The sequence below is a fragment of the Camellia sinensis genome, chromosome 13 (genome assembly GCF_055761805.1).
Source record: "Camellia sinensis isolate YWXY chromosome 13, ASM5576180v1, whole genome shotgun sequence".
Lineage (NCBI taxonomy): Eukaryota > Viridiplantae > Streptophyta > Magnoliopsida > Ericales > Theaceae > Camellia > Camellia sinensis.
The window spans coordinates 17,219,120-17,232,449 of NC_138973.1; the positions used below are offsets into that span (position 1 = coordinate 17,219,120).

The window sequence follows — 13,330 nt, forward strand, 5'->3', positions numbered from 1 at the left end:
ATCTAAGCGCATCAAGGTTGAACAGGGCAGCCGAAGTAAAGGTTTGGAGGAGAGGACCGAGCTAAGGATAGTTCGGCCTTCTGTGACTCGATATAGCCAAGTTTACTTCGGTCGAAAGGAAGTTCGGCCGTAAAGAAAACCATCCCACTTGGTTTGAGCAGTGGGGGAGGGTGTAAAAGGATAAGCATTATCCTTAAGAGATTGAATCCTAGGAGGACTCTGTATGGAGAAATACAAGTCCTACTAGGATTGTGCCATATGAAACTTATAAAAGCTCACAAGCATCACCTTGGAGGAGGTAATTGAACACAATCTTTTTGAGAACTTAGAGCTTTGTCTATTTGTCAAGTTTTCTGACTTAGGCATCGGAGAGGTTTCCGGCACACACCCGCCGGCTAGCTCACGTTTGTGTTTTCAGGTGACAAAGCGACGTCGTACGGAGGAGCGTGGACTTGGTCAACAGGATTATACGAGGAGAATTATTTCCTCCCCGTACAATTGGCGCCGTCTGTGGGAAGAACAGACAAGAACAAAAACCTCTTGACTAAGCTTCTCCTTTTCTCATTCAATGGCACACATTGAAGACTTGCCGCAGTCCGCCGTCGACGGACAAACTCCAGAAGGGGGCGCAAGGCGTGAAGGATTACCTACCGTCCCTCCCATGGCGGACTTGGAGCCCCAACAACATAATTCCAGGAGGAGTGGCAGGGGAAGGCGGAATGGCAGCCCTCGTCACTCTCAAAGTCCCGACAGGCAAAGGAGGAGGATTGATCCTCAAGCCCTGGAAGATCGCGTAAAGGAACAGGATGAACTAATTCGAAGGATGGCGGCGGACATGGAGACTTTAAAACACCAGATGAAGACTAAAGATGTGGCGACAGGAGAGGGGCGCAAGCATAAAACGCCCCCTCGCCACTCAGAGAATCGTAGTAGGAATACTACGCCCTCCCAAGGAGAGAGCAGAAGCCTCAGGACAGGCGACACTCACTCCTTATCTTCAAGAACTCGTCACTCCAGGTCTGAGAGGACGAGATCCGAAAGATCATACACTGAAGGAAGCACGTATTGGCCTTCACATTCACACCAAACCAGATCCAGACAAACCGAGCTACCCAGGTCATCCGACTTACGAACCGTGCTAGAAGAAAAAGCACGATGCAAGGAGGATGCCAGGGCAAGGGATCCACACCGAATTTCGGCCCTACAACGGTTGGCTCCTCGAACGCATGGAAGCGTCGAGGTTGGAATGCCAATACCGCAACCGGCCTACGAACCAGCGGACAAAGCATTGGCAAGGCTACAGACTTCGCCGTTTGTCCCAGCGATCGAAAACGCTCCCCTACCATCAGGCTTCCTTCAGCCGAAGTTCAATACGTATGAAGGGAAGACGGATCCGTATTCTCACCTGAGCCACTTTTGCCAAGTCATGGCTGTGTACAGGCGAAACGAGGCCCTAATGTGCATACTCTTCCCATCAAGTCTGGGCGACTTAGGCTTGACTTGGTTCGAAAAACTCCCAGAGGGCAACATAGCCTCCTGGGCCCAATTGGCAGAAGCGTTCGTAACAAGGTTTCGGACAAATACTAAAACACCGGTGGAGATAGACCAGCTACTCTCCATCGACATGGGTGAGAAAGAAACCCTCAGATCTTACAACAGTCGCTACTGGGAGACATTCAACCAGATTGGAGACTGCCCCACCAATCTAGCCATTGCGCAATATAAAAGAGGCCTACCAGTAGGGAACCGACTAAGGGATTCAATTACCATGACGCCACCCCTCACCATGGAAGCCCTGATGGAGAGAGTGCATCAGCACATCAGGGTAGAGGAAGATGGCGCACGTTCCAAAGCCAAAACAAGTGCGGCCACGGTACCAGAAAAGAAAACCTCAGCAAAGGTTAATACGGTGGACCGAAGTAACAAAAACGGACGTGGCAGACGAGATAACGGAGAAGACCCAGACAAAAGATGGCTAAGAATTCGCACTGCCATAACCACGGTGTTCAAAAAACCAATATATCGGATTCTGAGCGAAATCAAGGATGAGCCTTTTGTCAAGTGGCCAGCCAAGCTTGGGGAGGCTCAGAAGAATTACGACGACAGATCACGGTGCACCTTCCACAAAGAAAAGGGGCACCGAACTGAGAATTGCACGCCCCTAAGACAGCATTTAGAAGAATTGGTGGCAGCAGGCCACTTGGACGAATACATTGAAGGAGGAGCGCAACCGGCCCCCCAAGATCATGACCAACCCAACAGAATGCCAAACGACGCACCACCACAAGGCATTATCAATGTAATTCATGGAGTTTTTGAACCTGAGCGCGTATGCGAGCTTAGAGGTTCAATCAAGAAGGCTGAACACTTTAGGGAAGTATTAAGTTCCCAACCCGCCATCAAGAAGGGGAGGACAGAGGCAACAAACGTCATGTCCTTTTCGGATAAGGACTTGGAACGAATTTACTGCCCCCATAATGATGCCCTGGTTGTCACTCTCCGAGTCAAGGATTTTGACGTCAAGCGGATTCTGATTGACCAGGGTAGTTCATGTGAGATCATGTATTACGACACATTCAAACAACTAAAATTGCAAGACAAAGACTTGGCACCTGCAGTTTCTCCCCTGATTGGATTCAACTCCATGCCAGAGTGGCCTGTCGGCAAAATAATCCTTCCAGTCAGAGCTGGAAGTGTATCAAAACAGGTGGAGTTCTGGGTATTGAAGGTCCCCTCCACCTACAACATCATCCTAGGCAGAACATGGCTGCATGCCATGCGTTCGGTGGCGTCATCATACCATCAGGTAATGCGGTTCCCCAATGACGCCGGTATAATTGAAGAAGTCTATGGCGATCAGATCATGTCAAAGCAGTGCTTCGCCACAGCAAATGGAAGCCGAGCTGCCAAAGGATACGTTCATTCGGTGGAAGAACCAGAGAGTAATGAACTATTCGCTGACGTCGGCAAAGAAGCTAATCAGAAAGCGGTGGAAGACTTGGTGGAGGTAAAAATAGATGAGAAGAACCCGGATAAGTTCTTCCTGCTTGGCTCAGCATTGTCCAGCGCTGAGAGATTAGAGGTCATGGAATTCTTGACTTCCAATATCGAAGTGTTTGCCTGGACACCTTACGACATGCCAGGCATTGATCCAAACTTCATCAGTCACCAACTCAATGTCCACCCTTCCGCCAGACCAGTCATTCAACGCACGCGCAGATCGGCACTCCACCACGCCGAAATAGTGGCAGAAGAGGTAGGCAACCTGCTGGAGGCAGGAGCGATAAGGGAAGTGCACTACCCAAAATGGATCTCCAACACCGTCGTAGTGCCAAAAAAGAATGGTAAATGGCGTGTCTGCGTCGACTACAAAACAGTCAACAAAGCGTGCCCAAAAGATAGCTTCCCTCTACCAAGGATAGATCAACTGGTGGACTTAACGGCAGGACATAACCGACTTAGCTTTTTGGATGCATACAGAGGCTACCACCAGATCGCCATGCATGAACCAGACCAGGAGGTCACATCCTTCACAACACCAAGGGGGTTATATTGCTACAAGGTCATGCCCTTTGGCCTAAAGAACGCAGGGGCGACATTCCAAAGGATGGTCACCAAGATGTTTGAACCATTGTTAGGCAGAACAATGGAGGCGTACATCGACGACATGGTGGTCAAAAGCAAGGATGAGAATGACCATCTGAAAGACTTAGGCGAGATGTTCCAGATCCTGAAGAAACACAAGCTACGCCTCAATGCGTCCAAATGCGCATTCGGAGTTGGATCTGGCAAATTCTTGGGCTTCCTGGTGACCAACCGAGGTATAGAAGCCGACCCCTCTCAGATCAAAGCGATCCAGGAGTTGGAGAGACCAAACTCAGTTAAAGAAGTGCAGCATCTTACTGGTATGGCGGCTGCACTCAACCGGTTCATAAGCAGATCGTCGGACAGGCTACGACCGTTCTTCCAAGCTTTAAAGGCCAAGTTTGAGTGGGATGAAGAATGCGACCGAGCTCTGGAAAGCTTAAAGGAATACATGTCTTCCCCACCACTACTTGTTACTCCAGTACCTGGTGAAGAACTCTTTTTGTACCTAGCAGTCTCTCAACACGCAGTCAGCGCAGTGTTGGTTCGTGCAGAAGGAATACAACACTTGCCCATCTTTTATGTCAGCAAGACATTGTTGGGAGCCGAAACAAGGTACTTACCATTGGAGAAACTAGCATTAGCATTAATGATGGCATCCAGGAAATTGGCGCACTACTTTCATGCCCACACCATAGTCGTCCTTACGGCCTTTCCATTAAAAGCTCTGTTTGAAAGGGCGAACTTCAGTGGGCGAATTTTGAAATGGGCAGTAGAGTTGGGACAATTCGATATCAAGTTCCAACCAAAGACCGCAATAAAAGCTCAATCTTTGGCAGACTTCGTCGCAGAGTTTACTCCTGGAAGTCATCATATCTGTCCAGTCGACCTGACTAACTCAACCGAACTAGGGACGGGAGTTGACGCCGGAATAACGCAACCCCTAGTGAAAGGTAGTCCATCGACCGAACTAGAGACGGAAGTTGACGCCGGAATAGCGCAACCCCTAGTGGAAGGTAGTCCATCAAGCACAAAGGCAGACCACATTAAGAACGACAAGGAGGAGCCAAACAAAGGCTCACCAGCAGTTCAAACAGAGGACGAAGGGCAGACAGCCAATATGGACTTTGAAGAAAACTCCATCCTTGACCCCACGGCATCGTCCGACCCTTCCACATGCTGGAAACTATTTGTTGGAGAGATGTGGAAGCTCTTTGTGGATGGAGCATCCAACCGACATGGTGCAGGGCTTGGCATAGTCCTCATCTCTCCAGACGGCCTGGTTATAGAGCAAGCAATCAACCTTGGCTTCCCAGCATCCAACAATGAAGCAGAGTATGAGGCGCTTATCGCAGGACTCAAGTCAGCACACTTCATGAAAGCAGCCGAACTAATGGTATACAGTGACTCTCTGCTGGTAGTAAACCAAATTTCGGGCGAATACGAAGCAAAGGACGACAGAATGGCCAAGTACCAAGAGTTAGTCAGAACAGAGATCAAGAAGTTTGATGTGGTAAGGATAGAACAAATTGGCAGGGAGGAAAACAGCCGAGCGGACGAGCTAGCAGGCCTGGCCTCAATGGCAGATACATCGATCCCTCATCCAGTACTCATCGACTTCTTACCAAGACCAAGTATAGAAGACCCCGAAGCAGAAGAAGTATATTGCACTGAATTAGGCCCTTCATGGATGGATCCCATCATCCTGTTCCTAAAAGACGGCATCCTACCAGCAGAGAAAAAAGAAGCCAACAAAATAAGGGCAAAGTCGCAGCGATTTTGGCTATCTCCATCTTTGGCATTATACAAGAAGTCATTCTCTGGGCCTTACCTCAAGTGCGTTCATCCCAGCAAAGTAGAAGCCTTCCTATTCGAAATACATGAAGGGGTATGTGGAAGTCATCAAGGGGGAAGGTCGCTCGCCTACAGGGCTATTTCGCAAGGATATTGGTGGCCGTATATGCAAGCAGACTCAGAAAAATATGTGAAGAAGTGTGAAAAATGCCAGAAATTCGCACACCAAATACATCAACCAGCAAGAGAACTCCTACCTTTAACTAGCCCATGGCCTTTCGCAATGTGGGGCTTAGACATAGTAGGACCACTTCCAACAGCACCCGGAGGCAGAAAATTCTTTCTCGCAGCAACAGACTACTTCACAAAATGGGTGGAAGCAGAAGCACTGGCGTCAATCAAAGAGAAGGATGTGAAGAAGTTTGTTTGGCAGAATATTATCACTCGGTTTGGCATACCAAAAGCACTGATCTCAGACAATGGAACTCAGTTCGACGGCAGGATCTTTAGAAGCTTTTGTGAAGAGTACAAGATAGAGTTCTACAATTCCACACCGGCATATCCCCAAGCAAACGGGCAAGCAGAAGCATCAAATAAAGTCGTCTTGGATGGACTTAAGAAAAGGCTAGAAAAGGCAAAAGGCAAGTGGGCAGATGAACTTCCTCATGTTTTATGGGCCTACCGCACCACGCCTCGACGATCAACAGGAGAAACACCATTCTCCTTAGCATATGGAATGGAAGCGGTGATCCCACTAGAAGTTGGCCTCCCCACAATTCGAAGCGAAAATTTTGATCCAGACTTAAATGAAGAAGCCATAGCCTTAGAACTCAACCTTGCAGAAGAAAGAAGAGAAAGAGCGTTGGTCCACATCGCCGCATACCAACGAGAATTAATCAAAAAATACAGCAAAAAGGTTCATCCAAGACAATTCAAAATTGGCGATTGGGTATTACGCAAAGTAATGGGAAACACCTTGGTCCCAGGAGACGGCAAGTTAGGCCCAAATTGGGAAGGTCCTTATAAGGTGGTTGGGTTAGCCGGCAAAGGGGCATACCACCTAGAAGACAAGGATGGCAAGGCAATCCCTAGGCCATGGAATACGGCCAATCTCAAGTTATTTTACTTTTAGCTTTTCTTTTTCAAACATGTGTAATTTTTTCTTCCTTCAATAAAATGAGCAATTCTTTTTAGCACAAATTATTCTTTGTAAAAGTTAGCTTTAGAGACTAAGTTTTTTGCGAGCATTCTATTCCAAGTTAGCTGGAAAAACTAAACTCAGAGGTTGGCTGGATTAAACCAACATCCTTCCTAAGCCCAGGATAAGGATCCAGGCTGCAGGACATTTGGTCGGAATAACCAAATACTATAAGTTAGCTGGAAAAACTAACTTCAAATAGTTGGCTGGAATAAACCAACACCTGTAACTCTTCAGCCGAAGTAAGTGCAAGGCTGAAGAGTGGTTGGCTGGAATAAACCAACACCCGTAACTCTTCAGCCGAAGTAAGTGTTAGGCTGAAGAGTGGTTGGCTGGAACAAACCAACTCTTGTTACTCTTCAGCCGAAGTAAATGCAAGGCTGAAGAGTGGTTGGCTGGAATAAACCAACACCTGTAACTCTTCAGCCGAAGTAAGTGCAAGGCTGAAGAGTGGTTGGCTGGAATAAACCAACACCCGTAACTCTTCAGCCGAAGTAAGTGTTAGGCTGAAGAGTGGTTGGCTGGAACAAACCAACTCCTGTAACTCTTCAGCCAAAGTAAGTGCAAGGCTGAAGAGTGGTTGGCTGGAATAAACCAACACCCATAACTCTTCAGCCGAAGTAAGTGTTAGGCTGAAGAGTGGTTGGCTGGAACAAACCAACTCTTGTTACTCTTCAGCCGAAGTAAGTGCAAGGCTGAAGAGTGGTTGACTGGAATAAACCAACACCTGTAACTCTTCAGCCGAAGTAAGTGCAAGGCTGAAGAGTGGTTGGTTGGAATAAACCAACACCCGTAACTCTTCAGCCGAAGTAAGTGCAAGGCTGAAGAGTGGTTAGCAAACCAACTCTTGTTACTCTTCAGCCGAAGTAAGTGTAAGGCTGAAGAGTGGTTGGCTGGAATAAACCAACACCTGTTGCTCTTCAGCCGAAGTAAGTGTATGGCTGAAGAGTGGTTGGCTGAAACGAACCAACACTGTACTCCTCAGCCGAAGTAATTATATCGGCTAAGGAGTGGTTGGCTGGTAAGTATAGTTTAACCAACCAAAAACCGAAATAGCACTTGGAGTAATAGAAGACATTACAAACCCAAGCATACACACAATAACCGGAATAAGAGAAGTGAAATTTTTATTCAAACAGAAGTCATTACAAGGGGGCTTAGTTCGGTTACAAAGAAGAAAAAGTAAAAAACTAAGAGAAAAGTTCATCAATTTCAGCATCGAAAACCGCATCGGCATCTACTGGAAGACCGGTCTCTGGCGGCAGCACTCCTTCAGTCACAACGGTGGCATCGACCGGAGCCACAGTTTCATTCGGCTGTTCAATAGCCAGATCTTCCACTCTGGACTCCGGCCGATCTGTCTGATCCACGTTTTCAACTGGAGTACCCCCAGAAGCAGAATCTTCGTCAGTATCTGAACCTTCAAGGAATTGCTGCTGCATGGCATCCGCGTACCCTGCAAGGGACTTCGGTATAAAGTACTCTGGAGGGTTGAAGACCTCGGTCTGTTGATCATGACCGAGCTTCTCCACAGCCGCCCTCCAGCCGCACTTGAAGAAAAGCTCCTTGGCGGCATCGCATTGCTTGACGTAGGCCTCCTCGGCCTCCTTGAAACCTCGCTTGTACCCCCCCTTGTCGACCGCCTCCATATTCTTTTTCAGTTCGCTCATTTCGGCGTCCTTTCTCTTCTCTAGCTTCAACAGCTCCCGCAAATACTTGTCCTTCATAACAATGGCAGCTTTCTGCTTCTCCGCTTCCGCCGAATTAACTAGATCGGCAAGACGGCCGTTCTCCGCTTCCAGCTCGGCCATTCTCTTTTCGGCTTGTTGTAGTTCGGCCGACCTTGCTTCGGCTTCCGCCATCGCCTGCCTTGTGGTTTTGCGGAGCTCTTGGACTTTCCGGTAAGTGACATTGTTCTTTTGCAAGGCCTGGCAAAGCAAAGATACCTTTAGAACCGAAGTAAGAGTTGGAAAAATTTAGACAGGAAAAAGCAGACAGCTACTTACCAAGACCATGGACTTGGAAACAGACCGAATTGATTTCATTTCGGTATTCAGTTGCTTCAAGTGGTGCTCCATGTCCTTAGGGAGGCACACACTTTTGGCCAGGTTAAAGGCCAGTTGGTGGTCTTTTTCACCCACGACCGAATCAGTGACTTTGATGTTTCGGTCATTGAAGATCAAAGGCGGAGCCCACTTCGGAGATCGGGCTCGGTCAGTTTGTTCAGGTTGGGAGGCAGGTTGAGGACTTTGGGGGACGGTTTCGACTTCGTCAACAAGTTGTTGTTCGGCTGACGTAGATCGGGCGCGTTTTGAAGGGCGAGACGAAGAGGGCCGTTGTGAAGGAAGGGCCACGACGGCAGGCTGCACCTCAGTAGTTGGTGTTACTTCGGCTCTAGTTGTTGAAGTTAGAAGGGCCCTGACTCTGCTCTTCTTTGCCATTTCTTCCTCAGCGGTTAATGGAACAAGTCTTATCTCGGGCAAAGTGGGGTCCGGCTCCGGTGCTTCCTCGAGAAGAAAATCGGTTACTTTTGCCTTCCGTCGACCGCTGTAACGGTAGGTCGGTTCGAAATTTAGAAGCTTGGCCCAATCTCTTTCTTTAACCCGAAATGCGGCTCGCAAAACGCCGAGGTTAGGATAGCTATACAAGGAGTGGAGATGGGCGAAATCTGCAAAAAAAAAAAGAGAGACAAGTGTTAGTTCGGCTAGCAGATTAAGCAACCGAGATAACATACAAAGCAGAAGACCGAAGTAAAATTACCAGGCTCTCCCATTTTCCAATTTATAGGTCGGCCAGGAATTTGAGCTTGAAAATCCTCAAAGTTCCCAGAGACCCAAAAGAAATCATCATCATTGAGATCTTTGTCCGGAGTATGCTTAATTATCTTCTCTCGGCGGCGGCGAATTCTAAGGTAATATACCCACCCAGCATTCTTTGAACCGATGGAATACTGATGGAATATTTCGGCCAGACCAAGATTCAGTCCGGTTTGGTGGTTTAATGCGGCTATCCCCATTATAATACGATATGTGTTGGTGGATAGTTGGGTGGGACATAGCCTAGTCTGCCTAAGGAATTCGCAGATTAGCGGTTGGACAGGAAACCGTAGTCCGGTTTCAATTATTGATTGAAGGGTGAAAGGGACGAAGCCTTCATTGTCCCAGGGAGTAGCATCTTTCTTGGCCAACTCCAGTTGAACATCATCAGGAATCTGGTAGTCCTGCCTGAATTCGGCCATGCCACCAGGGGTTTCGACTAAATATCTATACTTACCCATTTGTTGTATAAATTACGGATAAGTTATTTCGGTACAAAAATTTGGCTCAGTAAGCTCGGTTGAGCACACGCAGGAGGGCCTGGGCAACCTAAGTCTGCAAAGTAGAAAGCAAGGGGGTTAAGCACAGATCGTTGGACCGCGCTACAAAATTATAAGCAAGATATACAAATCCTACTTCGGCTTAGTTGGCTGGTTCTACCTTGGCTCATCAGAAGGTTTCTTAGCTCGGTTTTTGAGCAGTTTAGACCGGTTTAACGTCTAGGGGCAGCTTTTCCTGAGTTCGGTCTAAGAAACTAAGAAAGCTGGTTTAGTCCCAAGGCCTAAAACGGTTACAGTATAATTACTTCGGTTGAGCTCTCAGGGGCGGCTTTCTGAGTTCGGTTTGAGAACTAAGAAAGCCGGCTTGGCCCCAAAATCTTAGCTCGGTTATAGACCGAAGTACCGAGTTCGGTATGAGCAAGCTTGTTCGGTGATCTTATCTTGGCTAGAGTGGGTCAGAAGAAACTACTGATATTCCTACAAGTTCTAGTTCGGTTATGTTCAGAATCTATCCACATACATAACACAAACAGTTTTCTAGTCCGGTTGCTAGGTGATTTTGGATCTAAGATTCCTACAAAATAGTTCATACACATACAAGTTCTACTGGTTTCTTCATAGAAAGTACAAAAGCAGAGCAGATAAATGGAAGAAATGTTTCGCAAAAGCATACGAAAACTAGATATACAGTTGCACAAAACGAATGTAAAAGCAAAAACATGAAGGGAAAATGGATTTGCTTACCAGAATTAAATAAGGAAGGACTGAAGATGAAGACTGTCGCAGTAAAGAAAGAGCACGAGCAGCAAGAACACAGAGAGAGAAGATGGAGAAATGGCAAAAGTGAGGGGACCCTAGCCTCAGGGATTGATTTTGTTAGAAAGCCCAAAATTTGGGCGGGACTGTTCAAATTTCACGAAGTACGAAAGACGGCGTGACAGCCGTCCTTAGCCAACCAAAACATGCCACGTGTCATAAGAATGGGAAGCGTTACAGACATTATGATTGAAGAGACGTTTTTGACCGGACAAAACATGGCCAGGAGTAAAATTAGCTCGGCTTAAAACTCGAGAGTTTTTAGCTCGGCTGGAGAGGCTAAAGTATTTTTTAGCTCGGCTGGAAAAGCTTAAAACGACACTAGCTCGGCCAGTGGACTGGTAATCCCAATCATGCTATGCAGATGGAATTAAGGGGCAATTGAGAGGGTAATTTTTGGGAAAAATTGGGCCGAGCTGCAAGTTGGGCTTTGAGGCCCAAAACGCGAAGGACTAAGTAAGAAGGCCGTAAAGGATACTCCGGCCCAAAGAGCAATGTTACTCCGGCTGGGAGAAGTAAATGTTACTTCGGCTCATGGATGTAAAGCTACTCCGGCCTTGGGAAGACAAAGTTACTTCGGCCCAAGAAAGAGTAAAACTACTCCGGTCTGGAGGCAACTCACAGTTAGGCCGATCTCAGAGTTAGTCCGGTCGTGACTTACAATGGTTAGGTCGGTCAGAACTTGTTACTTGGAAGTCTGATCTAAGCGCATCAAGGTTGAACAGGGCAGCCGAAGTAAAGGTTTGGAGGAGAGGACCGAGCTAAGGATAGTTCGGCCTTCTGTGACTCGATATAGCCAAGTTTACTTCGGTCGAAAGGAAGTTCGGCCGTAAAGAAAACCATCCCACTTGGTTTGAGCAGTGGGGGAGGGTGTAAAAGGATAAGCATTATCCTTAAGAGATTGAATCCTAGGAGGACTCTGTATGGAGAAATACAAGTCCTACTAGGATTGTGCCATATGAAACTTATAAAAGCTCACAAGCATCACCTTGGAGGAGGTAATTGAACACAATCTTTTTGAGAACTTAGAGCTTTGTCTATTTGTCAAGTTTTCTGACTTAGGCATCGGAGAGGTTTCCGGCACACACCCGCCGGCTAGCTCACGTTTGTGTTTTCAGGTGACAAAGCGACGTCGTACGGAGGAGCGTGGACTTGGTCAACAGGATTATACGAGGAGAATTATTTCCTCCCCGTACAATATTTTAATAAAATATTAATGACATAATAAGGGAAAAAAAATTAAAATATCACATTACAGTGGATGGGACTCACTGCCAACTCATTAGAATGGACTTTAGAATTCAAGAATTAAAATTCCAAAACATTTTTCTTTAGAAAATGACCTCTCCCAAAAGAAACCACGAGGAACTCTTATTTTTTCTAAATTAAAATTTTAAATTTTGTCCACTCATTAATAAATTAAATGTTGAGTTGAATTTTTTTAATTTAAAATTAAATTTATTACTGTAAAAAATCCTGATAATTTAATTACAAAAAGAAATCATTCGTACTGAAGAACCAAATTAGCAACAGACTCGGTTCTTACATCAGATTGTAATGACATTTTGCAATAATTTTTTATGACCTAATAATGACGTGGTGTGGACAACGGTTGATTACCTAATAATTTTTTTTTTTTTTTTTTTTTTGGGTAAGGTGGAGAAAATGATACAGTAAAATTTTGCTATAATTTTTATGGTAACCATTTAGCTTTAAAATGAAAAGACCATGATGTTTAATATTAAAAATCCACATGCAACTTTTTTATTTTGGGTTAAATTATAAATTTAGACATTTTAAATTCTATTCCTTACGTCATGTCTGATTTTAATTAGTAATATGATTGGCAAATGACTATTAATATTCAGAATTTATTATGTAGGGGTCAGTCTAATATAACTGTACTTTAGAAAAAAAATTCTAGTAAATGAAACTAAGAAAAAAAAAATTTCTATGCACAATTAAACTAGTATCGTAAGAGTGATTTAAATGAAATTGTTTAATATTAAAGCAGTCTAGATCTTTTCTTTCAATGCAATTATTGCAGGAAGAAGTTAACAAAATGCTAATCATCGTCCATTAATGTTATGTTGGTATATGTATAATATATATATATATATATATATATATGAAAAATTGATATATATATATATATATATTTTTGCTGGTGTTAATATATATATATATACTATATATACATTAATAGATGGGTTATTTCTTATTGAAAATGATATGTAAACCCACTTTTTAAACCTAGAAATATATCTCATTTGATTTAAAAGGTGAGTCTAACTTTTTACTTTATTTATTTTTTATCTAAATAGCAATACCTTTTTTTTTATTTTGCAAGGTTAGTTTGCAGCTAAATGGTCTACATGTAATATTTTTGAAATCTAAAAAATATGCATAGATTGACTTTGTCCAAGTCTCAAGTCTCTGCTAAGAATTTGGAATAAATATTGAATATAAAGTTAATAATATACGATCGGATCATTATTAAATGAAAAAAAAAAAATCATTGTAGTAAAAACTATATGATTTGATAATTGTTTAGTTAATTTCATTTCTAGTTTTTATTTGTTAGTAATGCCGTATAATTTTTATTTATAGTTTTTAAGGTT

At 44.7% G+C, this 13,330-nt stretch overlaps 1 protein-coding gene across 1 annotated transcript; it reads right to left on the reverse strand.

The window, feature by feature from the left end:
- Positions 1–7,687: 7,687 nt before the first annotated feature.
- Positions 7,688–9,585, reverse strand: LOC145806022 (uncharacterized). Its single transcript, XM_082901629.1, has 2 exons — positions 8,584–9,585; positions 7,688–8,505 (listed from the first exon to the last, which is right to left on the reverse strand). Exons 1-2 carry the CDS (start codon positions 9,307–9,309, stop codon positions 7,768–7,770), a joined length of 1,464 nt encoding a protein of 487 aa, XP_082757755.1. The 5' UTR covers positions 9,310–9,585; the 3' UTR covers positions 7,688–7,767.
- Positions 9,586–13,330: the final 3,745 nt, after the last annotated feature.

Excerpts from the sequence above, each read along its gene's own strand:
- LOC145806022 (XM_082901629.1), bottom strand. The coding sequence starts at position 9,309 with ATGTTATCTCGGTTGCTTAATCTGCTAGCCGAACTAACACTTGTCTCT. Across the intron at positions 8,506-8,583 it reads TTTCCAAGTCCATGGTCTTG|GCCTTGCAAAAGAACAATGT; the intron begins GTAAGTAGCTGT and ends TTGCTTTGCCAG.